This window comes from Patella vulgata, chromosome 3 (genome assembly GCF_932274485.2).
Source record: "Patella vulgata chromosome 3, xgPatVulg1.2, whole genome shotgun sequence".
Taxonomy (NCBI): domain Eukaryota; kingdom Metazoa; phylum Mollusca; class Gastropoda; family Patellidae; genus Patella; species Patella vulgata.
In genome coordinates, this window is record NC_065881.2 from 85,197,428 (window position 1) to 85,225,415 (window position 27,988).

At 36.7% G+C, this 27,988-nt stretch overlaps 1 protein-coding gene across 2 annotated transcripts; it reads left to right on the forward strand.

The window, feature by feature from the left end:
- The first annotated feature begins 24 nt into the window (after window positions 1-24).
- On the forward strand, window positions 25-27,987 carry LOC126816483 (plasmolipin). 2 transcript variants are annotated; one of them, XM_050543103.2, is made up of 5 exons: window positions 25-88; window positions 13,399-13,568; window positions 14,556-14,723; window positions 19,603-19,701; window positions 23,493-27,987. In XM_050543103.2, exons 2-5 carry the CDS (start codon window positions 13,446-13,448, stop codon window positions 23,646-23,648), a joined length of 546 nt encoding a protein of 181 aa, XP_050399060.1. In that variant the 5' UTR covers window positions 25-88; window positions 13,399-13,445; the 3' UTR covers window positions 23,649-27,987. The 2 variants fall into 2 exon arrangements, with proteins under 2 accessions (XP_050399060.1, XP_050399059.1); XM_050543102.1 differs by lacking the exon at window positions 19,603-19,701 and adding an exon at window positions 19,787-19,885 and having other exon boundaries at window positions 26-88.
- Window position 27,988: the final 1 nt, after the last annotated feature.

Here is a 27,988-nt window from a genome sequence, read left to right on the forward strand (position 1 = left end):
GTGGTCTGAATCCATGTATTTATCTACTCTTCTGTAAAGGTGGAGCTGTTTTCATACTTCCGTTGAGCTGGATTTCATTGGAAAGCAGGTCAGTGAAAATAATTGAACTTTTACAAATAAAATACTACTTTTAATTTGGGCAAAATTAATTGATTTAAGTGCATTTCATATTCTGGCTATTGCTTGGTCCGTGTACATAGCTTACGGCATTTTATCAACCGTTTGCGAGTAATATTTTGAAGCGATCGTCGAAGTGTTTCATTCTCCGTTACTCCCAATCGTCATTGACAAATATGGTTATATTGTTTGTCACGCATTTATTGATTCTTTTAAAAATGTATTAGAAAACGGTATTGCTTATTTCTAAGGTATATGAAAACGTGCATTGGTAATGCGTGTTATGAAACGCCATGATTTAAATGACTTTGAGCTACCAGGGGAAAAACCGTGATTCATTTTGATAGGAACAGTCGTCAAGGGAGAGGCTTTTTTGACGTACAACATTCATTGGATTATTCTGTGCAGTCAGTCACTGAGTAGTGATTTGCTGTGCGAGCAAGTATCGTGATCTAAAAATAGACCATAAACAAAAATAGACCTCATAGACTCATAGTCATGATATTTTGCTTTGAGATGTGCAATAGATATGTACTTTTCTTGGCTTAGTCTATAATTGATAATTCATAGGTATAAGATTAAGAGTGTGAATTAATTACACAGTAACTTAGTACATGTAAGTTGGCTCATTATATTATATTAAGAATCTGATCAAAGGTGTTAAAGGTTTGTAGAGAGGTCGCAATTGGTATGTTGTTAAGCTGTCATAATAACTAAATAGCATTGTGTTAAAATTCGACACTGGTATTTTCATAATTGATGTGTGAAAATTGATATAGGGAAAAAGTTATCACACCACATACAAATAAGTTTATACTGTAACTAGGTTGTACTACAGATCACAGGTGTGACGTTGAATCCACAATTCTGTGACAGGAACTATAATATTTTATTTATTTATTCATTTATTTATTCATTTATTTATTCATTTATTCAATCATTTATTCATTCATTCAATCATTTATTCATCCCACGAAAACAGGTCCACCCAAATATGTGTTCTTAATTAGCATAAAGTAAGATTAGATAAAGGGCTGACAGTTCTTCCTATATAATAGTTAAAAAATAAATAATGAAAAGTGAATGTGTTGAAAATTTCAGCCACATTACTTCACTCTGAGTCTAGTTATCCGTGATACAATTATAGCCTAATTGTCATTGCTACTGTTGTTACGGTAATACACAAAGTCTTGATTATCCGTTTTTATAGTAACCGCATCAACCGCAAATCATATTTATATTTACTAAATATCGGAGTCGCCCGATGGCATCGAGAGTTGATTATGGTCTTGGTAAGTTGATTAATGTCTAATTGATAATTTATAACATTTTAGGCCTAAAGAAAGACCTGCGATAGGCAAATTTATCTCTTCCAAGTTTAAGTATTACAACCCTTGAAGTTAAAATTTGATGAAGAGGAATCACTGCTATCGTTCAAAATTTTTGTCCGTAAAAATTACCATACTGTATATGTTTGTCTGTAAATGACAGAAGTATTGTTTTCACAAGATGTTAAAGGAGCTAAATCGCTAATATTTGGGACCTAAAAATTGACACAAATGTGTCGCAATGCATATAATAATGTAATATGAATGTATATAAACTGATTTACATTCAATTCAATCGTTTCTGTTATGTTCGGCGAAATACGCCAGACCAGAAGTCTCGATCAAATGGCAATCTCTAGCGTCTGGTTATTTCAGTCTATACCTATAGTTTTTATTGAGCATGCTCTCCAGTTAAGAATATGAGGTCACCGTTTGTGGAATAATATGTCTAGCCTCATTCTACGAGTCCCTTCTTACAAATGGCGCTGAAACGTATTATGCTACACAATTCGTGTACCAATCGTAGAATGTTTATTTTGTCTTAAATATTGGATATCAGAAGTCCATCTTTTCCCGGTAAGATCACAACATTTGATTTAAATTGACAAATAATTTGTATTTCATTAAATCCCATTTCTCTTTTTTTATAAAGCTCAACCTTTAAAGGAAGTTATTTATAAAATAAAACATCAGTTTCCTCACACTAAGGTCTACGTATGACATGTGTCATGTTTGGATCAAGGGTCAATAAAGGGTCCTAAAAATACAGTGGGGATCATAAAAACTGGGTTGCTGTTAACGGAAACATCAACAATAAAATCATACCGGTACATTAATATCTGTGAGGGGTGTTAAATGGCCGAATGGTTAGCATGTGCGCGCTATATCATAAGGCCTGTCATTGAGCCAACTGGTGTGGTTTCGAATCCCTGGTTGTACGTGACCAGGAGTAGGGTCGCCTGTCCAACCTCGTGGGTTTTCTCCGGGTCCTCCGGTTTCCTCCTGCACAAGCGAATTATTGAAATAAAATTAAACCATATGTTAGTCCCGAAATGACCTAGTTTGTGTCGAGTGGACGTTAAACCCCATTTCTCTCTCTCTCTCTCTAATATCTGTGAAATCTTGGTATTAGCTCACTGTAACCCAGGTATCATTTAATCTTGTGCATCTAGCACTAATTTCTTTCACATTCATTTAATATGAAATCTTTGTTTAAAAATTCGTAAAAATAATCGTTCATAATCACCAAAAATCATGTAATTTGTAGCTGACCATTCAATTTTGATAATGAGTGTCCAATTTACAAACGTATAATTTCTTGATCGCTGTTGTTAAAAAATAAACAACCTTATTGATTATATATAAATTAATGATGTATAATGATTAATTTTTGAACAGTGGTCAGGTAATTAAATACTTGTAAATTGGACACTCATTATCAAAATTAATCAGTCAGCTTTAAACAGGACACAGGTCCAAATCAGATGATTTGGGGTGATTTTAAACGATTTTTATACCGTACAAAGATTTGATATTAAACAAATGTGAAACTGTGAAAGAAATTAATGTGAAATGAAATTGAGTTTAACGTCCTACTTTTCTGCTCCTAACCTGGGCTAATGAAGACGGGCATACGCCATACAGTGTGCTATGAGGGAAATTTTGCCTGGACAGTGGCACTACGGCCTACTCTTATATCGAATTCCAACTGCCAAGGGATCTTTTACGTGCACGCCAATGTGTACACGGGACCTCGGTTTTTCGTCCCATCCGAACGACTAGACAGCTTTCTTTGTCAGCCCCTACGTCCTGCATCACTGACAAGGGAGAACCACGCCGGAAAATCTGGATGAACTTTCTCGGCCAGTGCAGGGATCGAACATCCGACCTCCAGGCTAGCGAGCTAGCGTCTTACCCACTTAGCCACCGTGATCCCCAAAAGAAATTAATGTTAGATACACAAGATTACATGATACCCAGTGAGACACGTTATATAAAAATACAGGTTTAGTTGACAGATATGTAAAGATTTTATGATTGTTTTTGAGTGACAGATAAAGGTATGAAATGAACCATATCATATGTACATGTACAGTACATGCAAATTATATAACTTATTGGTCAATTTAAATCAACATTGATGTTGTTATCTTCTTACCGTGAAAAGATGGGCTTTTGATATCTAAGATTGAAGACAAAATGAACATTTGAAATTTGGCACATGAATCATGTGCCAGAATACTTTTGGATGCTATTTGTAATGAAGTGACTTCATAAACGAGGCTAAACATATCCTACACAAGAATACATGTACTACTGGTATAGACTAGAATAACGAGATATCAAAGACTGCCATTCAATTTGTACCAGTATTTCGCCGAACATAACTGATAAGAAATTGCAGTAAAAACGGAAACGATTGAATGTAGATCAGTTTATATACATTCATATTACATTACTATATACATTGCAACCCATTTGTGTCAGGGGATCACATGGGTAAGACGCTGGCTCGCTAGTCTGGAGGTCGGCTGTTTGATCCCTGCATTGTCCGAGAAAGTTCATCCAGATTTTCTGGCGTGGTTCCCCCTTGTCAGTGATGCAGGACGGAGGGCCTGACATGTTTAAATATGACCTGACAAGAACAGCTGTCTAGTCCTTCGGATGAGACAAAACGCCTACATGTAGGTCCCGTGTATACATTGGCATGCACGTAAAAGATCTCTTGGCAGTTGGAATTCGATATAAGAGTAGGCGATAGTGCCGCTGCCCGGGCAAAATTTCCCTCATAGCACACTGTATGGCGTATGCCCGTTGAACCCCATTTCATTTCATTTCCATTTGTGTCCATTTCTAGGTCCCAAATATTAGCGATTTAGGTCCTTTAAATCCCATTCAATTTCATTTCATATCAATTCTCTGTGTGTTATATAAATTTATACTTTACGTAAGAAAAATCAATGAATCCAATTAGACTAACCAAGGCGAATAAGATTGATATTACTATTTAAATGTCAATACACATTTAAAGTAGCTAAGTCTTTAACTCAATATCGTCCAAAATCTTCGACATTGAAAACATGATTTATTTGTCGGTTTAAATCAACATTGATGTTGTGATCTTACCGGGGAAAGATGGCCTTCTGATATCCAATATTTAAGACAAAATAAACATTTTACAATTGGTACACGAATCGTGTACCATAATGCATTTCAGCGCTATTCGTAATAAGGGACTCGAAAAACGAGGCTAGGCATACATGTATTCTACAAGTCCTGTCAAACTGTGACGCTATATTCTTATCTGGAGAGCATGCCCAATAAATACTATCGGCATAGACTGAAAAAACCAGACGCTAGAGATTGAAATTCGATTGAGAATACTGGGTATTTCGCTGAACCTAACTGATTAGAAATTACAGTAAAAACAGAAACGATTGAATGTAAATCAATTTATATACATTCATATTACATTATTGTATGCGTTGCGACCCATTTGTGTCAATTTCTAGGTCCCAAATATTAGCGACTTAGCTCCTTTAAACCAAGGTGAATATTGATAATATTATTTATATGTCAATACACACAATACATATTACTGTATATATAAGTAATATATATATATACAGACAATAGAATATAATGGTATTGTTGTATGTTTTTTTCTAAATCAACCATGAACAATCTCATTGTCTTGTATTCATAAGAAAAAGTTGTGAAGATTTGATCCCCTATTCAATCCTATTGTGTATAACGATTCCAGTGACCTACCTGAATATTAATGGCTTATTTCACTCAGTTTGTATTAGATATGAGAACATACAGTGTACAACTAGCTAGAAACGTGGGATTTTTCCTTACCAGTTGTGTAGGACAGAACACTGTAATCAGGGTGTCATTTAATCTTGTGTATTTAGCACTAATTTCTTTCACACATTCGTTTAAAGGGACAATAACACTCTTGCTGGCTTGACAGCTCCAGAAAATAAAAAAAATAGCCTTATTCTAAGTACTAGATGTGTTAGTGTCCTACCTGTTATGTAAATTATCCATTAAATCCTATTTTACTTGTCCAGAGGCTTCAAAAATATTTTTAAATCCAAGTCACATTTGAAAAGCTTTAGGTCAGGGTTTTCAAATCATTTAGTTGAATTTTTCCAATTTTTTAAATTAGGTGTGTTAAGATGAAATTTGTATCATCAATTAATTGGAATATTGTAAAATAGTACAATTTGTTGACCAGAATAAAGATTGGGACATATTATTCAGTTACAACAATATTGAGCCTTTAATATCAATCTTTGTTGTTTAAAAATCAACAAAAATCATCCGATTTGTACTTGTCCACTTGAAAGCTGACTGATTGAATACAATAATGAGTGTCGAATTTACAAGTGTTTTAAAAAATTGCCTGACCACTGGTCAAAAATGAATCATTATACATCAGTAATCAATTGGGTTGTTGAGAAATTAAATGCTTGCAAATTGGACACTCATTATCAAAATTTTCTGGACACAATTACAAATCAGATGATTTTTGGTGATTTTAAATGGTTTTTACGAATTTTTTAACATCTGGCATACAAAGATTAAATAAACTCAATTTCATTAATTAAATGGAACCGGAATAAATATGTACTTAGTTTTTTTCGACTAAAATCGTCAACTGAGGACTTAAAATGTCAAGCAGCTCAGCAGCTACTAGTGTCTGTTCTCAAGGGGAGCTAACTGTAGACAGACAAAGTTTAGTATAAATACAGTATAACTAGTATAAGTCACTGTCCCCTCATTCACTGTATTTGTTAGTTTATGAAAGTAAGCTGACTTTGGTTTTTATTGTGGTCATGGTTGAATACCTACTGAGATTAGATTTATTACATAGTAGTAGTAGTAACTAACAGTACTGTATCAAGGTGTGGATATATCTAGTAACACAAGTAAATGACATTCCATTAACCACAGTCAGTACTAAAACTTACACACAGAGATAGTGTTTAATCAGAGATGAAATATATGTTTATATCCCAAAAGTCTTGGTTCTTTTCGATATTAGGCCCTGATTGTACGAAAAATTGTGTTTTTAGCTTGTGGACTCTCTAGAGGTCACAATCTTTAGCCTATTTAAAAAAAATATTTTTTAATATATCACCGTTACACCATTATGACGGTTGAGTTTAAATGGCCGCTCCAAGTACACAGGCTAAAAGTATGTAATACCAAGTGAACCCCCTAGAGGTCACAATTTTTATCCAATTTTGATGAAACATAAAATATATATTTATATCCCAAAGATCTCAGTTCATTTTGATGCTTGCACATTACGGACCATAACTTCCTGGATTATAGCCTCTGATCGTACGTAAAATCGTTTGGTTTTTTTTTAGCTCGTCTGCTCATCTCTTGCAAAATCTTGCATGGCAACTGTGCTTGCTATTAATGGTATTATATTCACAGTAAAAGGCCAGAACTATAGTACAGTTAAAATTGTTTTTGTTTGTTTTTTTTTAGCTTGTTCTCAGTCCGTCTTTTGCAAAATGTGGGTGTATCTTGCATGGTAACCTCTCTATGATACCTGGTAAAAGCCAAAAGCCATGACCAATAGCAGATTTCGTCACACATGTAGGTCACAAGATGTAAATAGGGTTAGGACAGGTGATTGTTGACGAAATTGTGGGTTAGGGATGTTAGGGTTAGCCCTAACCCATGCCCTAACCATAATTACATCTCGTGACCTACCGGTACATGTACATGTGTGATGAAATCTGATATCAGTCTTGGCTTTTACTTTTATACCTCACCAGTATGATACAACTTTTGGTCTCCTCCCACTGCTATTAGTGGTAAAAACCCCTACGCACAAGCAAATTATTGAAATAAAATTAAACCATGTATTAGTCCCGAAATGACATAGTTTGTGTCAAGTGGACTCTCTCTCTCTGTCATTCATTTTTCTTAAGCATATTTGAGAAATACAATGTAGGTTGTTAATATGAGAATGCCTACATATACATTCATTTAAATGTACACTGATATTAACAAATCCTACATTTCACTGTTCTTCTAGACAAAAGGCGAAATAGATTCGTAAGAATTAATTTTCTTCAGATATGAATCGTAATGGTAGGAAATACCAAGAATGCAGGCATACATGGTACATGTACTTATGAAGACAGGCATACGCCATACTGTGTGCTATGAGGGAAATTTTGCCTGGGCAGTGGCACTATGGCCTACTTTTATATCGAATTCCAACTGCCAAGGGATCTTTTATGTACATGCCAATACATACACAGGATCTCATTTTCCCGTCCCATCCAAACGACTAGACAGCTGTCCTTTTTTAGACCATCTGTCCTGCACCACTGACAAGGGGGAAACCATGTCGGGGAAAATCCTTATGAACTTTCTCGGTCAATGCAGGGATCGAACACGCGACCTCCAGACTAGTGAGCCAGCAATTTACCCACTTAGCCACCATGTTTCTGTAGAGAAGATTACAGTGTTTATTGTACATGTAATGATGTATGGGGATCACGTGGCTAAGTGGGTAAGACGCTGGCACGCTAGCCTGGAGGTCGGGTGTTTGATCCCTGCATTGGCCGAAAAAGTTCATCCAGATTTTCCAGCGTGATTTCCCCTTGTCAGTGATGCAGGACGGAGGGCCTGACAAGGACAGCTGTCTAGTCGTTCGGATGGGTTGAAAAACCGAGGTCCCGTGTACACATTGGAGTGTATGTAAAAGATCCCTTGGCAGTTGGAATTCGATATAAGAGTAGGCCATAGTGCCACTGCCCGGGCAAAATTTCCCTCATAGCACACTGTATGGCGTATGCCCGTCTTCATTAGCCCAGTTTTGGAGCAGAACAGTAGGACATTAAACCCCATTTCATTTCATTTAAAAAAGAAATGTTTCTTAGTCTCAGAGTGACCTACAGTAGAATCTGTATGAGCAGCCACTCCTATTCAGCGACATCTCCTTGTTTTATCTCTTTATTCAACGGCCACTCCTCTAATGCAGCCAGCGATCACTATTTTACTAATAAATTCAACAAAACATCACCCATTCAACGGCCATTGTTGAATGATACCATCTTGTCGTTCTTTGTAACACCCCCTCTAATCCCGTGAGTAGTAGTTAATTAACTGGACCCCCACTGATCAGGTAAAAAGAAATGTAAACATAAGAATCAACCCGGGATTATCTGTTAATTAATCTTTTGTTTTATTAAACGAATAACCTAATCATTTTTTTCAAGTGTAACGACACATTATTTGATACTGATTGAATAAAATAAAAGTACCGAGTTTTGTCACGATCATCTAGTATCGCTTTTCCATTGCCACTTTGTTGTTAAACAGACAGTTTAGCGTCTTCTATAATATTACATACGGAGTTACACCCCCTGTAAATAGGTGATAAAATCAGTGATGGTTTTTTGTTCATGTGCTTTTTTGATAAAATAAAATTAATTCATCGATTTTCTTCACAAAAATGGATAAATATTATCGAATGCATCACAATAGTAGACAGTAGTTTAGAAGGTTGATACAAAATTACAAGTTTATAGAAGTTATGTGCGAGATTTGAGTAAAGAATTTTCGTTCGGCGGAAGATTCAGCGTCGGTCAAATTTACCGATGCAAGTATTGATGTTTGCTTCCAATGCATCCAAGCGTAATATTTAATTTTTGTCAGCACAAAAAGCACTGGGATTTTATTAAGAGGTCACTCCCATTAAGCGGTCAGTCGTGAAAATTCCCTTGGGTGGCTGCTTAATTCAGATTCTACTTTACATGTTCAACTCAGCTTGTGTTGATGAGACATTAAAACCACACCCCTTTTCATTCTACCAGTCGTCGTTGTTTGTATTTTGGAGAAGAGCCAAAAAAAGCTCCCCTCTCAATCAACAAATTGAAAAAATCGCTCCCCTAAAAAATCTCTCCCAGTTTCGTTAAGAAGAGTGATTTAGAAATTAAGGAGAGTGATCTGATATTAAGTAGAGTGATTAGTTGTGTGTATGGGAAATGGTTCTGAAGATCTATAACTGCATGTTAGGGGGTCATTCCTGAATTCATAAATGATAATAAACCCCCCCCATGACTTTGTAAAGGAGAACGATTTTCAGTTTTAAGGAAAGGAAGAAAAAACTCCCCTCGGTCAACATTCAGGTGAGCGGCAGGCGCTTGAGAACCATCACTTGCCTTAAGAAACAACGACTGTACATGTGTAGTACAGTAGACGTATATTGTTTATATTGAAAGGTTGTGATACTGTTTTCTCTAGAGAAGGTGGGGCTGGTTTGTTAAAATGGCTTCCATCTGTTGTGTTTAAAGGGACTATACATGTCTGTCAATTTATCATTTATCAGCTTTTTGGTTATAACTATGTTGAGAATTATCAGCTTTGGTTATAATTATAAATGTATACTAAATGTTGAGAATTTAGAAGTACGTGTAACAATTTAACTTCAAGGCGGCCTACTTGTTATACCGGTACTCAAAAATAATGGTCATTGTTTATCATAAACATAATTTACATTGATGGAAGTAGAAAGTCAAGTTGTTATGTTGTGACACTGTAAGAAGAGGATATCTGACAATTCAAACAAAGAATTGACTGTCACTAGATAAGAGAACAGGAGAAAAATAGAAATAGTCCATACATTCCCTTGTTTTCATTCATTCTATACGTGTTTAACGATTTCTATCACATGTGATAACGACGGACACCAATATTGTCCTTAAAGAATTTACTTCGTGAAACGTTGCATTTGACATGTTTATAGATGAACATGCTGATGTTATGACTCCATTCATATACAGGGGAATTTGGTGGTCGAATGGTTCATGCGTACGTGTTGCATCCTAAACGTAAGATCTAGAATTGAGTCAAGTGGCATGGTTTTGATTCCCCGGTTGTGTGTGACTAGGAGTAGGATCGCCTGTCAAACTTCGTGGGTTTTTCTCTGTTTCCTCCAACTGCTTATAAGACCCATACACACAAGCGAATTATTGAAATAAAATTGAACCATATGTTAGTCCCAAAATGAGCTACTTGTAGTTTGTGTTGAGTGGACATTAAACCCATTTCTACTCCATTCAAAAACTAGATGTGTTTAATTTTTATAAATTAATCCCATTGCTACTTTAAAGGTTCAATACCACTCTTGTTGTAACTGAATAATATGTCCCAATCTTTATTCTGGTCAACAAATTGTACTATTTTACAATATTCCAATTAATTGGTGATATAAATTTCATCTTAACACACCTAATTTAAAAAATTGGACAAATTCAACTAAATAATTTGAAAAGCCTAACGTAAACCTTTTCAAATGTGACTTGGATTTAAAAATATTTTCGAACACTCTGGACAAGTAAAATAGGATTTAATGGATAATTTACACAACAGGTACATGTACATGTAGGACACTTAAACATCTAATACTTAGAATAAGGCTATTATTTATTTCCTGGAGCTGTCAAGCCAGCAAGAGTGTTATTGTCCCTTTAAGCTGTAAAACCATATAGCGTGGGTTTATTCACCATCAGATGAATAATAGCTTCACACAGTACTTCACACATTTTAAACATTCATGAATATACATGTATTTATATTGTATAGCCATTTCAAGCAGAGAGCAACATTAACAGTGTAATAGTGTGTACATATTAATTGTGTAGTCAAGGAGGGAAACTTGAAAAGAAACATAGCTTGTTTGGTTTCAGGGAGCCACGGTGGCTAAGTGAGTAAGATGGTGGAAATCGCGAGTTTGCTCACGGTCTGTTGGTCGAGAAAGTTAATCAGAATTTTCCAGCGTGGTTTCTCCTTGTCAGTGGTGTAGGATGACAGATCAGACATGGACAGGTGTCTAGACGATAGGATGGGAAAAAAAAACCGAGGTCCCATGTACAGTTGAAATTCGATATTAAAGTACATGTAGGCCGGAGCGCTGCTGTGTGGGCAAAATTTTCCTCATAGAACACTGTATCCCTTTCTCCATTAGCCCAGTCGGAGCAGACCAGTAAGACATTAAACCCGATTTCATTTCATTTGTTTGGTTTCATCATTCCCCTCTTCATTAGCCTGGTCATCTTCACTGGCCTGGTAGATGCAGAAAATGAGGACTTTAATCCCATTTCATTCATTTATTACCACACTGATTACAGATTGTGCTGGCTTGTTGATGATGAATGTGGACATCTGTGTAAATCTCATGTGGAACTGAGGTATTACTGGATTGATATTCATGTAAATACTGACTGGAATTGAATCATTTCTGGGATGGTTTATATTTATATCCCCTTTAGAGATTCACTGAGAGAGAGAGAGAAATGGGGTTTAATGTCCACTCGACACAGACTCTCTGAGTCAGTCTCTCTCTCTTTGGTGTACATGTATTATATTAGTTTCCAAGATTCGTACATCAACGTAAAACTTGATTAGAAATCAGTCAAGATTTGTATGTCATCATAAAACTTGATTTGAAGTCACTCGAGTATAGAATGTAGATTAAGATAACCCAACTCCCATAAGAAATTCGTCTCTGGCTAAGATCTGTTCTCTGATCAAGTTTCTGTATTCATGTCCTATGTAGGCTACACGTACATACCATATTCGGGTTTAACTTTAATCGCTATCGCTCAAGCATAAAGAGACATGATGATCCATACTGTTGAATAGTTCTGTCCAAGATGTATCCACTGATCATGTTTCATGGTCATATAACGTTGATAAATAGCTCAGTTTCCCCCAGACAGTCTTCTCAGATTCACAAGACTACACTGTACATAATATTCTTTCAAAGCACAGATTCACAAGGCTGCATAACATTGTTTCAAAGCATTGATTTCAGATTTTCAAAGCACAGATTCACAAGGCTGCATAATTTGTTTTATCCAGACGCATGTCATTGCCTGTAGGAACGTTATCCAGACGCGTGTCATTACCTGTAGAAACGTTAGAATAGACCCTACATGTAGGCTACATGTAGTAACAATATATGTCAAGCCTCAAGCCTAGATACAAATTATCACACAACTTCTGTCCTATATGATGATTTGTGCCTGAAAAAGTCTGTGAAAGGTGTTGCTGTCCTCATTAGCCCAGTCGGGGCAGAACAATAGGACATTAAATAAACCCCATTTCAAATCAATTTCTGTGAGAGGTGCCTTATGTGCCTTAGCAATCTGATTTAAATACAGATCTATAGTTCATTTTTTTTTTTAAATATTTGATGACCTCTAGTACTTAAAGATTTGACTGGTTGTAGTGAAAGATCGCATCAGGTGTCATACAAGCGGCTTTTGACGTCAGACATGTGATTAATCAATCAGCGTTGATGTTTCTAGTGGGTTACCCACAGTTCCGTGCACCTCACGCCTAAAGCTCAACCAGAACATGTCAATGATAACAACTCTTCCAGACCCTAGTGTATTAAAGACAAGTAAAACGAAATTTTGAACTATAAAAAAACAAAACGAAATAGGATCTGTAAAATGTTGTATTCTGAATAGACCAAGTCATTCGACTGTGTTCTAATATTTCCATCTACTTTGAGTTTAGGGGATCACGTGGCTAAGTGGGTAAGACGCTAGCTCGCTAGCCTGGAGGTCGGGTGTTCGATCCCTGCATTGGCCGAGAAAGTTCATCCAGATTTTCCGGCGTGGTTCTCCCTTGTCAGTGATGCAGGACGGAGGGGCTGACAAGGAAAGCTGTCTAGTCGTTCGGATGGGACGAAAAACCGAGGTCCCGTGTATACATTGGCGTGCACGTAAAAGATCCCTTGGCAGTTGGAATTCGATATAAGAGTAGGCCGTAGTGCCGCTGTCCGGGCAAAATTTCCCTCATAGCACACTGTATGGCGTATGCCCGTCTTCATTAGCCCAGGTTAGGAGCAGAACAGTAGGACGTTAAACCCCATTTCATTTCATTTCATTTCATTTACTTTTAGTTTATTTGTAGTAAAGTTTGAAAGGCAGCAATCAATAAAGCGTAAAGATGACGACGACGTACGAACAAACCACTGTAACACAGACAACATCAGCCGGGGTGGCTCCTGAAATTCGACCAGATGTAAACTACGTTAAAAGCATTCCTGGTCTTTTGAAAATAGCAGAAATGGTAAGTAGCTGTGTGGCGGACCTAGAGACTCTAGAGTGATCTCCTCTTAGTTACCAATTTTAAACTTCACTGCAAATTGCTGCAGTGACAAGCTGTACTACGGGAAATGGGGGATTACAGTAGGTTGCCGAATGGTCTAAACGTCTACGCATTCGATCATAATGTCTGTCATTGAGTCAAGTGGTTTGGTTTCGATTCCATGTACATGTACATGTACGTAAAGAGGTGTAGCGTCGCCTGTCTAACCTCTTGGGGATTCTCCCAACTGAAATAAAATGGAATCATTTGACCACTCCCAACATTGTAGCATCCGTTTACCATAATCCTTTAGTGGCATTTAGCAATTGGAAACATAACAAAACTATACAGTTATATGGGACAAGCTTGATAACGATAAGAGAATACTTATCGAAACGTCGTGCTTGTGTATAATAAACCAGTGATTGTTGTCCCATATAACTGTATAGTTTTGTTTTTTTATCCGTTTACCAGTTTACCCCAAATCTGTCAACCATTTACACCTGTACAGTACTTGTATATGTATGTACGGTAAAAAAGGTTCATCAGGTTTTTCTGGTGTGGTTCTCCCTTGTCAATGGTGCAGGACAGAGGGCCTGACAAGGACAGCTGTCTAGTCATTCGGAAGGCAGTTGGAATTCAATATACGAGTAGGATGTAGCGCCGCTGCCCGGGCACAATTCCTCTCATAGCTCACTGTATGTCCGTCTTCATTAGCCCAGTTGGAGCAGAACAGTAGGACGTTAATTAAACCCCATTTGATTTTATTTCTGTCTTCATTAGCCTGGTTTTTGCCGAAAGCTGTTTGTTATTAAAGGGGGGGTGGATGGCCGAATGGTTATTGATGCATGTTGTATCATAAGGTATGTCATTGAGCCAGCTGGTGTGGTTTCGAATCCCTGGTTGTACGTGACAAGGAGTAGGCCAGTAGGGTCTATTATAATCCTAATTTATGTTTTTATTTTGTAGGTTCTGTCTATCATCGTTTTAATTTGTTCATCTATCGTGTATTGGTCACATCTTGGAGGTGGATGGGTTCAGTTTGTGGCTGCCACAGCGTTAATAACAACAATCATATTATTCATTCTTCACTTCATGCACATCATTCACCGTCTGCCTGGACCATGGGTCTTTATTGTAAGTTCTCTCCCTTTATTGTTCTAATGTCTAAGGAATACTTGATTGTCACTGCAGAACGTCCAGAACTGACGTAATAGCAATCGAGTGACGTGGAATTTAGTCCTTTCACAGTTATTTCAGTCGAGACAACGGAGGTGGTGTGAGTAGAATCGTGACGTAATTAAACACAACAAATATGTTTTGTTATGGTTGGTTGCGATATTTCCTTACACAGCCGTAATCTACCTTTTCACATTGATTATCACTTTTTGGGGGATCACGAGAATTCAATTCCGGAACGTTCAATTGAGTATCCCCTTGTATTCAGTCTGGTTGGATGGGACACTGGAGTCATAAATCTAAATCCACCATTGATGATGATCTTTTGGGCTTTTTTTTTTTTGTTCCCGTAGGTGATTATTGAAAATGGTTCGTCCGTCCGTCACACTTTTTGAGACACAATAACTCTAATTGAGTATACAGGTCACAATTCTATAGGATACAATTACTGCATTAACTAAGTATTGCTGTGTAGATGTATATATTGTCTTGTTATACATGTATTTTCATATTTTATCATAGCTTGATAATGACTAGAGAAACCTAGTCGAAACGTCGCTCAGTAATAAGCAGTAATTGTATTCCATAGAATCGTGACCTGTTTACTCCAGTTCAATTACTAAATGCCATTGAAATAATTTAACTCAGAGGTAGAATGTTCCAAACAGGTGTACATGTATCCAGGGGCGCCGGGTACCAGGGTATACAAATGGTACCCTGTCCTTTTCTGGGGTACATGTATACTTGTATACCCATGCCCTAATGATGAAAGTTTTCAACCTTTTTACTAGTCTATTCATTTTTAAATGATAGATATGTAATTGCTCTCTGGTCGGTTGCGAACTGGCTCTCGCACTCTCATTATTAGCTATCAGTGCATGCCTTGGCCAGATGTCTGTATTTTAAAGGATTTAATGTTGGAATTTGGAATGCTAGGGGCGCTCTAAACAGCGTTCTCGGAATTGACAAATTTCAAAATTTTCTAGAGGCCCATCTCCCGGACCCCCCCCCCCCTACTATCTTTTGGTACCCTGGCCCTCGTGCCGTTCTGGCACCCCTGCATGTATCTGTTCATTAGCTGAATGCCCATACTAAACTCATGCTGTCTGTCTATAATTAGTTTCGCTTGAGAACAGACATTAAACTGGATGACCAACGTTTTAAGTACTAAATCAACGATTTTAGTCAAAAACAGAAAGGCTACTTCGAGAATTTTGAGAAATATACAGCAAACTTCGCATCAGTCGGATCTAAGTCGACTGACAAATTTTATCCGAGTTAAGCGAAGATTCGAGTTAGCCAAAGACCGAAATTCAATCTTAGCTCGATTAGAAATAAACTGCAAGAGCTGGATAATAATTGATTCAAAGGCACATTTCAAGCTTTTGTAAGTATTTCAAGAAAAAGCCGCAATTAGATCAAATGGACCGCACATTTTGATCCGAGTTGAGCAAAGATCAGACTTAGGAAATCCAACTTACGTGCAGAAATTTAATAAGAAGAACATGCAGGATCAATTTAAAGGGTCCAAACGATTTTATCCTAATTGAGCAAAGATCTGACTTATACAAATCCAACTTATGCGAGGTTTACTGTATTCCACTTGTTAATGAATGAAATAATTAAAAAGGTTTATCTAGTCCTTTTGTGTATGACAGATGTGAATAGGGGGAACATTACAAAATAGTATTGTGCTAATTTTTGGATATGACAACCGATCGGGGACAGAGATCGAATCTCCAAATAGATACATCCCTGTGTGCAGAATGCGGAATGCCTTGTCTTAGTTCAGTGTTTCTCACCCTTTTTTGCCAACGCCACACCTTGGAACACATGAAAAAATAGCGGCGCACCTGGCTAAATATATATGAAAACCGTAGGCAGAGACTAGCCATAGACACATAGAATGACTCAAACTAAATAAAAAAAACCACAGCTATGAACTTATCAGTGAATACTCTATTGGGATCATGTGGTTTTTCGCATTTTCTTAGCGTGTCGTTCAAAATTTTGCGGCACACTTAGAACCACTGTCTTGGTTCGATAATGGGCATTTTCTGCTCAGGGTAGCAAAGATAAGCAATTTCATTGGTCAATACTTTGGTTCACGATAACTTTGATTCTAATTGAGGGAGAATGATGAAACTAGTGTCAACCTTGACTAAGATCGAACCTGAACATTTTCTGCTTAGACAAAGTATAAATTAGCAGTTTTATTGCTGGATGCTTTACAAAAAAGATAAATTTGAAATTAATTAATATGTGTCATCTATTTATTTTGGGACTATCTATTGATTTGTATTCTACATGTATTATCATACGCTACATGTACTTCATAAAGTCTGGACTAACCAAATTGAAACGGGGATCACGTGGCTAAGTGGGTAAGACGCTAGCTCGCTAGCCTGGAGGTCGGGTGTTCGATCCCTGCATTGGCTGAGAAAGTTCATCCAGATTTTCCGGCGTGGTTCTCCCTTGTCAGTGATGCAGGACGGAGGGCCTGACAAGGAAAGTTGTCTAGTCGTTCGGATGGGACGAAAAACCGAGGTCCCGTGTACACATTGGCGTGCACGTAAAAGATCCCTTGGCAGTTGGAATTTGATATAAGAGTAGGCCGTAGTGCCGCTGTCAGGGCAAAATTTCCCTCATAGCACACTGTATGGCGTATGCCCGTCTTCATTAGCCCAGGTTAGGAGCAGAACAGTAGGACGTTAAACCCCATTTCATTTCATTTCATTTTCCAAATTGAAACATTGATCAGTAATACACTTTAATTATATCCCATACCATTGTGTCAAACTAGTGACCTCTCATACACTACAACTTGGGTACCGTTTAATTGTGCTGTTTTATCAGCCCCCGAGTTCACAAAGCATTCCCAGGCTTAAGTTCAGAATTTACTCAAACGTGTAACCTTTTTGGGCAGATAACTTCACGTTATGATACAGAAATTGATTTGTCATTTGATTTGAAATATCTGTGTCGTTGCTGTTCTTTGATCTTGATGAGATACATGTAGTGATTGATATGTTAGGAATAACCATAATATACTATTCAAAATAAGTAGGGGATATTTGATTTTGGGGGCATAATACTAAAATATGCAAATGACTACGAAAAAAGTCACTATAGAACCTAACAGAAGAAACATTTCCAGTTACATGTGACGCCCAAACGCACCAATAGCTACCGCATGGAATGCAGGTGATGCTTGGGATCATCATGGGGGTCCAACCCAAGATTTGCACGACTCTGACTTTGAATGTTACAGTCATTGTGGCATTGAATTCCAGGGTGGAAACATCAGTTTAATTGTTTTAGTGACCAGAAAACAAATTTTGATATGCGTCGGCTAACCCAAAATGAAAGGTTACGTGCCCTTGGCATGCTACAGATCGGCACAACACAGGCGGTTGTGGCGCGGACGATGAATGTTTCTCAGTCTGTCATAAGCAGGCTATGGTCCAGATACCGTGATACACAATCTGTACAGGACAGACCACGCTCAGGTCGACCAAGGGCGACAACTCAAGCCCAGGATCGATTTATCCGTACCTTGGCCTTGAGAAATCGTGTCATCACAGCAAATCAGATCAGCGCTCGTCTTCAAACAGACACTGGTGTGAGAGTGAGTGGCCAGACGATTCGGAATCGACTGCATAGGGGTCACTTTCGCGCCCGACGTCCTCGCGTGATCCCTTGTTTGAGAGATCATCACATTCAGGCAAGACGTCGTTGGTGTAGGGATCGTTAACACTGGGATAATCGACGCTGGAGCAATGTGATGTTTTCAGATGAGTCAAGGTTCACTGTTGATTTTTTGGACAGACGTAGGAGGGTGTGGCGTCGTCGAAACGAGCGCTTCCAAGACGTTAACGTCATCAGACATGATCGATTTGGGGGTGGTTCTGTTATGGTGTGGGGAGGCATCACTGTTGCTGGAAGAACGGCTTTACATGTTGTTGCAGGGCGTGTTACAGGCCAGTACTACCGGGACAACATCTTGGCAGTCCATGTTGTGCCGTTCGCACGACGTCATGGCCGCCGTTTCATCTTCCAGGATGACAACGCAAGATGTCACAGGGCCAGGATCGTTACAGGTTACCTCCAACAACAGAACATCACCACATTACCTTGGCCAGCACTGAGTCCCGACCTCTCCCCCATCGAGCATGTCTGGGACATGCTTGGACAGAGGTTACGTCAACGTCAACAACGTCCTGCCAATGTCCAAGAACTTGCTGCTGCGTTGCAACAGGAATGGGACAATCTGGACCAAAATGACCTTAGACGTCTCATTAGGAGTATGCCACGTCGGATCAATGCTTGTTTGGCAAACAGAGGAGGATTTACCCGTTACTGACTTGGTTGTGATGCTGTGGTAACTTTGCTGTTTGACCCCGGGTATCATTTTACCCTTATAATGGTCAGTCTGTGCCTTACTTAGTCTAACGATCATTTGGAATAAATCGATGAATGTGAACTTCATTTCATTTTGTCATTTGTTTCTTCGTCAGTTTCATTAGGTGACTTTTAATAACACTTAAAAATCAAATATCCCCTACTTTTTTTGAATAGTATAAGAAAATAGTTAAGAATTTTAGCCCCAAAATTCAAATGTGTTCATGCCAAAATACATTTGGGGACCCATTGTTGATCTTGTGGTATTAGTTTTCTACTAACAACACAATGACTTCTCGGAAGCTGTTTTGGTCCAATTTCCAAATCAGCATACCAAAAAAAAAAAGGGGGCAAAAAGCACAATACTTTGACTAACGGCATGAATATTTAAGGTTGATCCGAGACGATTCTGTCTAATTATTTGTATTTGTTTTAGGTATTTATATATTATATTGTAATTACCGTCTGTTGGTTGATAGCGGCAGTCGTTTCCGCTGCTCGATTTGGATATCATTCTTCAATCGGGGCTACGTGTGTAAGTAAAAGAGATCGATGTTATATTTGATGTTCATGCATGTTTTTTTGTTCCTATTTTTTTTTTTATTTTGGCTTTATTTTAGGAATTTATCTATTATTGCATTATAACTGTTTGTTGGCTTATTGCTGCTATCGTAGCTGCTGCGCGGGGTGTCTATCATGATTCAATTGCCGCTGCAGCTGTAAGTATTATAACTATAAATATTTATTTTAAACTTGTAACGAAATTCATGACATCAAATACCCTGTGAGCTATGTTCAAGCCCACGAATGTGTACACGTACACTTTGTCAGCCTTAAAATAATGAAATGACTTAGTTTGTGTCAAGTGGACATTAAATCCATTTCTCTTTCTCCCTCTTTGAATCTGAAATGACTTCGATCAAAGTCAATGAAATCTTCTTTCATTCTGTATTTTGAAGGGTAGATGATTTTCGGAAATTGCAGAATCTGGCATTTGAACAGAATATACAATCCAAAAGGCTAATCACATAAAAGCCCATTCTTCCAAAAGCCTATAAATGTTGTCTCGATATACACTTTGTCTATTTCTAACTTTATTGCACTTTGTGTTACATGTATTTGTTCCCTTCCTGTAATAATCCTGTAGGGGGTTGGATAGCAATATTCCTGTAATAATCCTGAAGGGGGAGGAGGGGGGCTGAGTGGTTAGCGCGTGCGTTTTGTATCATAAGGTCTATCCTTGAGTCAAGTGGCATGGTTTCCATTCCCCGATTGTACATGAAAGGAGTATGGTCATCGGGTCGAACCTCATTGGTTTTCTCCTGGTCCCCTGGTATCCACCCACTGCTAATTAAAGATCCTACATGCAAGTGAATTATTGAAATAAAATTAAACCATATGTTCGTCCCAAAATGATTTAGTTTTAGTTGAGTGGACGTGAAATCCCATTTCTCTCGGTGAGTATGGCACTGGCTTACTTACTAGGAGGTCCCTGGTTCGATTCCGATGTTAAAGAGTAATACCTATAACCAGTGGCGTCGCCAGAGGGGGGGCATTTGCCCCCCCATTAATCTGGTCTGCCCTCTGTTTGCCCCCCCAATAATTTTAGAAAATAAAAAAAAAGTATTTGTGATACGTTTCGGTAATCAATACCTTCTACGGTGAATAAATCCCACATCCCCACTCAGTCATAAACTTGCATGTTGTAGAGCATTTCCGACAGTCTATTTTTCAAAATTTTCTTGGTGAGGTGCCCAATGGACTCGCTACTTTGGTGCTCACAAGGGGAATTTGTTGTGGTTCGCAAGTCCGTTCATTTGACAATTTGTTCTCTAGTCGGATAAACTAGTGATCAGGCGACGGACGGTATCTGGTCAGATCTATTTATCTCTACGATCGGTGCCTGACAGAATACTGTAAGACAGCATTTCCGGCAGTCTATTTTTCAAAATTTTCTGGGGGAGGACTCCCTACTTTGACGCTCTTGAGTGGGCTTCGTCGTGATTCGCAAGTCCGTTCGTTTGACACTACCTCATCGCTCAGTGCCTGAAATACTGCCAGGCTGCATTTCCGGCAACCTGTTTTTCCAAATTTTCTGGGGGAGGCCCCCTACCCCTAGTTGAAGCTCGTACCTTTGCCCCCTTAACCTTGGACTTTGGCCCAGCTTTGCCCCTCCAATCACCGACGGCTGGTGCCGCCACTGCCTATAACACTCTGTGTGGCGTCACTTTGTCTTCATTAGCCCAGTTGGTGCAGAAAAGTAAGGATGTTAAACTCCATTTCATTTAATTCCAATACTTACAGAATTATTGAAATTAATACCTGTTGTTGCTAAACTGAAATGTAGGTTTTGTAGCAACTGTTAATTTGATCAATTCCCAGGCGTTTCTTGGTGGATGGTGGGAGTGGTTGGGGCTGAGGGAAATGAAACAGGAGATGATTAAAGATGCATTATCTAAGATTTAGATATAGAGCTGATCGTTCTTGCTATAATAATTAATAAAAAGTGAATATGTTGAAAATTTCATTCAAATTACTGTATTCTGAACTTCCGTTGGATGATCTAGAGAGTTAATTATAAGTTGGTAAAAGTCTTAGCATGTGAATAAATATTTAAATAATAGTTTATTTAACATTTGAAGGTAAAATACACACCTGCAAAAGACAGATTAAAGCTCTTATATAATGCATCTTTAAGTAAATGTTGTTTATAACCAAATTACAATTTACTAATACGTGTTTTCATCTTGATACAGGTATATGGGTTAAAGTGGGAATCTATGCATATTAATTTAGAAACCGTTTATTAAGCTTTGATACTTGTTTAACTCTCAGTAGGGGACCACAGTGGCTCAGTGGGTAGGACGTTGGCTTTCTAACCTGGAGAGGAGTAGGGGCACCTGTCCAACCTCGTAGGTTTTCTCCGGGTCTTCCAGTTTCCTCCAACTGCTAAGGATCCCTATGCGCAAGGGAATTATTGAAATAAAATTGAACTACGTGTTAGTCCCGAAATGACCTAGTTTGTGTTCAGTGGACGTTAATCCCATCTCTCTCTCTCTCTCTCTAACCTGGAGGTATTGTGTTCGATCCCTGCATTGGCCGAGAATGTTCATCTTGATTTTCTGGCGTGATTCCGCCTTGTCAGTGGTGCAGTACCGAGGACCTGGCAAGGGACATTGTATAGTCGTTCCGATGGGACAAAAAACGAGGTCCCCTGTACACATTGGCATGCATGCAAAAGAACCCTTGACAGTAGGACGTTAAACCCCATTTTATTTCAGTTTTTAACTATCAATAACATCACTTACCCTCTAAGAATTAGAGTTTTCCAAAGAATTTGAGAAATGTAGCACTTAGAAAGATTTGTTAGGTTTTGTAGATCAGACCTTTGTATAATATGAGTTAACTCCATGCAGAGACTGGATATTATTGTACACTGTTATTCATTACACTAGGGACCGGGTATCATTCAGATTTGATGAAAAAAGGAAAGAAACTGAGCTTACCATCTATAATCTAATACACATATTCAGTTAATAGATTGCCATGCAGAAAGTGTTAAATACCATCAAGATTCATCAAAAACCGCCCAGTTTGTGCTACCATTTAGTTTGACATCGGTTGTCTAGTTTATGAAACTAAATGGTCATAAACTGGATGACTAATATCAAAACTAAAAAAAATGGTCATAAACTAGATGACCGATGTCAAAACTAAATGGTGTTTCTTAAACTAAACAGTAGCACCAACTGGGCGATATTTGATGAATCTTGATGGTATTTAATACTTTCTGCATGGCAATCTATTAACTGAATATGTGTATTAGATTATAGATGGTAAGCTCAGTTTCTTTATTTTTTTCATCAAATCTGAATGATACCCGGTCCCTAGTGTTAACATCAGTACTGCTACTCGGTCTGATTAGAATACAGATCTATATTTTGTTTCGTTCTTTTTATACTTTTGATGGTCTACACACTAGCGATAAGTCACGTGAGTGGTTATACCAGCGGCTTTTGACCCTATGATGTCAGACATTTGATTAACCAATCAGCATTGATGTTACTAGTGGATTAACCACAGTTCCGTGCAAAACACGCCTAAAGCTAGCCGTAACAGAACATTTCATTGGCTAATTCCTCACACTATTCAGAACATGTCAATAATAACAACTCTTCCAGATCCTAGTGTAGTAAAGACAAGTAAAGCGGAATTTTGAACTATAAAAGAACGAAACGAAATAGGATCTGTACTGTACTGCTACTTCAACGACCTGAGACTGATCATAAAATTGGCATTTATGTTTGGGTTTGCTTTTTTTTTCAGTTTTTCGCGTTTGTTGCTACAGCGGTATTTGCCATTGATACCTTCTTTAATTATCGGGGTTGGCAAGTTGTTCAACATCCAGCAGGATCGTCAACAACTGCTAACACTACCACAACTACTTCTTCAACAGCTTATGAAACAAGAACCCAATATTAGACAGAGCAACACGAAAACACATATTTATAAGATGAACAGCAAGATAAACAAGTTATTATTAGTTGTCATGATGGATATACTGGTTTTACATAATTTAATTTATAATCCTGGTACAGGATTTCGACACCAGTACCCCAAAAAATATATTATAATCTTTTAAAATTATTCTCAAAACAAGAAAGATAACCTCTGTATTTTCATTAAGACTAGCCCATGAATAAAATCCAGAAGTTTTGTTAATTTTGCAAAACATTCTCGAAGGCTCCGTAAGTGTTCTTTACTGCTTGAGAATTAAACATATCTTTTACTGATAAAAAAATGTTTAAAGATTGTTGTTTGGTACCACATACATTAGCCAGTTGTAGTACTAGAGGTCTCATGGATTATTGAACTTGAAAACCTTATATCATTCATGACAAGGGACCTTAATTACATGCTAAATATAAAAGGGCATGGTAAAAGAAAAATAATTGATTTCAAATCTTAAAAATAATCATTAAAAATTATGTAAGTGCTATTTTTATAACTTCTTGGGTAAGGGTTTATGTGCACTATGGATTCTTAATCATCAACCACTAAATTTATTAGATGCTTTTGTGTATTCAAACGGTAAATAAGGTCCCATGTAAGTACTTGTAAAACTTGACTGTAATTGAGAGATCTCTAAGAAAGTATTGACTTTGACGTAAGAATTAGGGTATAGATGAATTTGTAGATCAAAACATCATACAGCACATCAATATGAGACCTTTGATAAGAGCCTAAAAGAAAGAGTTAGAAGTGCAACTAATAAAATTCAGATTGGCAAAGGAATATACAAGGTTGTTATTGTTGTCAACTAAAAATACAATCATGTTTAAAAGTTTATTCTTGGATTGCTTGAATGTACATGGGGCATCAGTTAGGCCGAAAGGCATTTGTTCCTTTCGGATTGGTTATATGAAGTTGTTATCAAAGGATCTTTATCAGCTAACTGTATGCTTGTTGTATGTGTTGTAATTAAAACAGTAGAATACAGATAGATTAATTGATTGTCATTAATTAGGTATATAAATCATATTTAAGCATCTTTTGTGTAGCTGAGAATACTATATACATGTATATTATTATATGGATCAAGAATTTTAATCTGCGGAGCCATTATAGATAGACCTTTATTACTCCTAATTTTGTAGGATTGATATTTCCATGTTATGGTTTTGTGAACACTTACTTTTAGACCTGATCTGATTTGATTTTACGAAATATAACCATTTCATTTAGTAGCCTTGTCTACATTTTCTTGGATATAAAGCACAATATAACGCTATATAAATGTTCTGTAATAATAGTGAATAAGGCAGATTTCACAAAAATTGTAAGACATTGAAAGATTATTTACAAGGTGCTGCTGAAGACTTGTAATTTCGATATCAGAAAGCAGACAGCCTTTGTCTTGTAACAAAAATAATTTTGGAAGTCTGCATGAACCACAATGTCTATATGTAGCTTTTTATGAAATAGACATGTTAAAATAAAGATTGTTTTATAAAAGTATTTATTGATAATTATAAATTGTAAAAAAGAATGTTGTTGAAAATTTAAAGTGTAATTTTTATATACATCTTGTTTTTCAAATAATGTACGACTGTTGGTTCGTTGATTCTGGTTTGTCTATTTAATTGTTATTTTTTTTTTTTTTCAAATATATTTTGTCCTTTTATTTACCTCGTCTATAAATTGACAGATTTTAATTCGTTAACTTTGTAGTTCTGCCGTTTATTGTCCTCTGTTAAATTTACTACAGACATATTTTATTATTGAGTTATTAGTGATTGAATCTCTGCTTATGTCAAATTATGAATGAACATCTAGTTTTTCACAAGCCAGGTAGTACAGGTACGTGAGTGAGAGTTTGTAAAACAGGGAGAGCGATTGTCAGGATTCAGTCCTTAAGGCTTCTATATGATGTAAGTATCCGTACATGACACACTATCCAGTCAATGTCCCTATATCTGCTTCCTGAATTCGTACATCAAGCCTCGCATATCAGAATACGTATCGATACACTCTAATCAGGGGTGTGGTGGATGGCTGACCAATCTCTAGGGTTTTCTCCAAGGTCCTCTGGTTCCTTCCACTGCTAAAGACCCCTACGCGCAAGCGAATTATTGATATAAAATTGAACCCTTTGTTAGTCCCGAAATGACCTTGTTTGTGTCGAGTGTTAAACCCATACTAACCAGTCAGCTATAAGGTTGTCCTACTGACTGAATGCCGATAGGGTAATCACAAGAGACACAAATACTTATTTACTACTTGGTTTATTTATTAGCAACTTTCTTTTTGCTGCCGAGATCTGTTTTCGGGATCTGTTCATTCGTAGTTTGATTCTCATGCTTTTTATTGGATAATTAAATTTACCGCTTTGTTAATTGTTATTAACTCCCTTTTGTTTTTCATGTCCATTCTTTCACAGTTTGTCAAATTTAATGACATTTCATTTGTGTTTACATCGGACACCCAATATTACTTACAGCGCAAAATAAAACAAGTCAACATTGGGGTTTTTTTTAAAATGAAAACCAAAAATGGTCATGCTACACCAGTTGTGGCCCTTGATTATGATGTTTGTTCATTAAATTTGAAAGATGGACATTACACCCCATTTGCTTTCCTATTACATTTTTATCAACTTTTCAAAATACAATTTTTTGGTAAACTAATAGTCCATTTTAAGTGCCTTTAGATTTTTCTTTTTAATTACTTTATTTTTAATCTCTGTCTTTGACAATTTCGTGCAGCTTTGGCACTTTTTATTGTTCTTTTATTCAAATCGCGACACTCTGTAAGTCAAATGTCCACATGATTATTTTGAATGTTCAATATTAAATAAATTATCCATGCTTGGCTTTAATTTTGTGTATTATTTAACAAAGGTGATTTTTTTTTTAGCTAAATTTGTGCATGTACGTGTGAAAATTTGTACATGTATGTTTAATAATGACCTGACACCTCATTTAAAGCAAACAAATATCATGAATATGTATTTAAATAGCAATGAAATTTAATTCTGTTGTTTTGTTTTTTTGGAAAGTTGTTAAATATATTATAATGGAATGTTATAAAGTTTTCTTTACCTCAGATTCAAAGTAAGCTATAAATTGTTAATATACGTTACACTTGTTGCATATTCTGTTGTTCAAATGTAGATACATTTTTTTTAATCAGCGTTAAAATTTGTTAAAAATAAGAATTATGTGGAATTTATCGTTTTAACCTATCTAAATACATTTTTTTTTATCAGTTTTAAAATTTGTTAAAAATAAGAATTATGTAGAATTTATCATTTTAACCTATCTAAATACTTTTTTTTTTTATCAGTGTTAAAATTTGTTAAAAGTGAGACTTATGTGGAATTTATCATTTTAACCTACCTATCGATGTTAAAATTAATTGTTAAAAATTGGAATTATGTGGATATTGTCGGTCTAAATTGAAAGTCAAGTACTCCACTGTAGTCTTTGTCATTTGTTGAATTTTGCTACGATTTAGTCATATTTATAAGTCTTGACTGACCAGTAGTCAAATCAACCTGCTGCAGAATCTTACATTTACATACAACAAGAATAGTGGCCTGACACCTAAATGAGTTACTTCCCTTTATTAATAGTACTTGGAGGAGGGTTATTGTTTCAGTCATATTGACCAGTCTACACTGACTGGCAGTGAATTTGACCTGCTGGAGAATTGAACTTTCAGTCAATTTACATATCATGTAATTAGCAATTCTAAGAATATAGTAAAATTTATCATTTCTATGTGTAAAAACCCTTTAAAATATTCTATAGAAATTGGGATGATTCTTTAAATTATTAAATCCAATCTAAACGATATGTCAAAACTTTATTGTCTGGTATATTTTGAAATGAAAGCACAGTTCAAAACACAAAATGTGACCTAAATTTTATCTAGTAAATAATATATGATTTAATTTATTTTATTTCTTTTATTCCTCATTTACATACAGGTCTTTTCACATCCTATATTTCTTGATAATAATTGACCGTTCCAAAAATCGAACTTTCAAAAATTGATCTTAGAAAAGATTAAACTAAATGAAACAATATGATTGTTAAAATAGGGAGACATTAAGATCTTAATTAATCCCCTAATAGGGAGACATTCAGTCCTTAATTAATCCCCTAATAGAACAATGCAATTTATATCTACAGGGGATAATTCCTCACTCAAAATCTTCAACTCCTATTTCTGAATGAATGTAAAGGTACAACCAAGAAGATATGTCAATATCCAAATCGTATAAACTAGTTCTTATAACTTTTTATTGGGTCATAGTC

What these genes read in the sequence shown, in the direction of transcription:
- LOC126816483 (XM_050543103.2), top strand. Translation starts at nt 13,446, where the DNA reads ATGACGACGACGTACGAACAAACCACTGTAACACAGACAACATCAGCC. An exon ending in TTTTGAAAATAGCAGAAATG is followed by an intron (nt 13,569 to 14,555) that starts GTAAGTAGCTGT and finishes TTTATTTTGTAG; the next exon opens with GTTCTGTCTATCATCGTTTT. An exon ending in CTGGACCATGGGTCTTTATT is followed by an intron (nt 14,724 to 19,602) that starts GTAAGTTCTCTC and finishes TATTTGTTTTAG; the next exon opens with GTATTTATATATTATATTGT.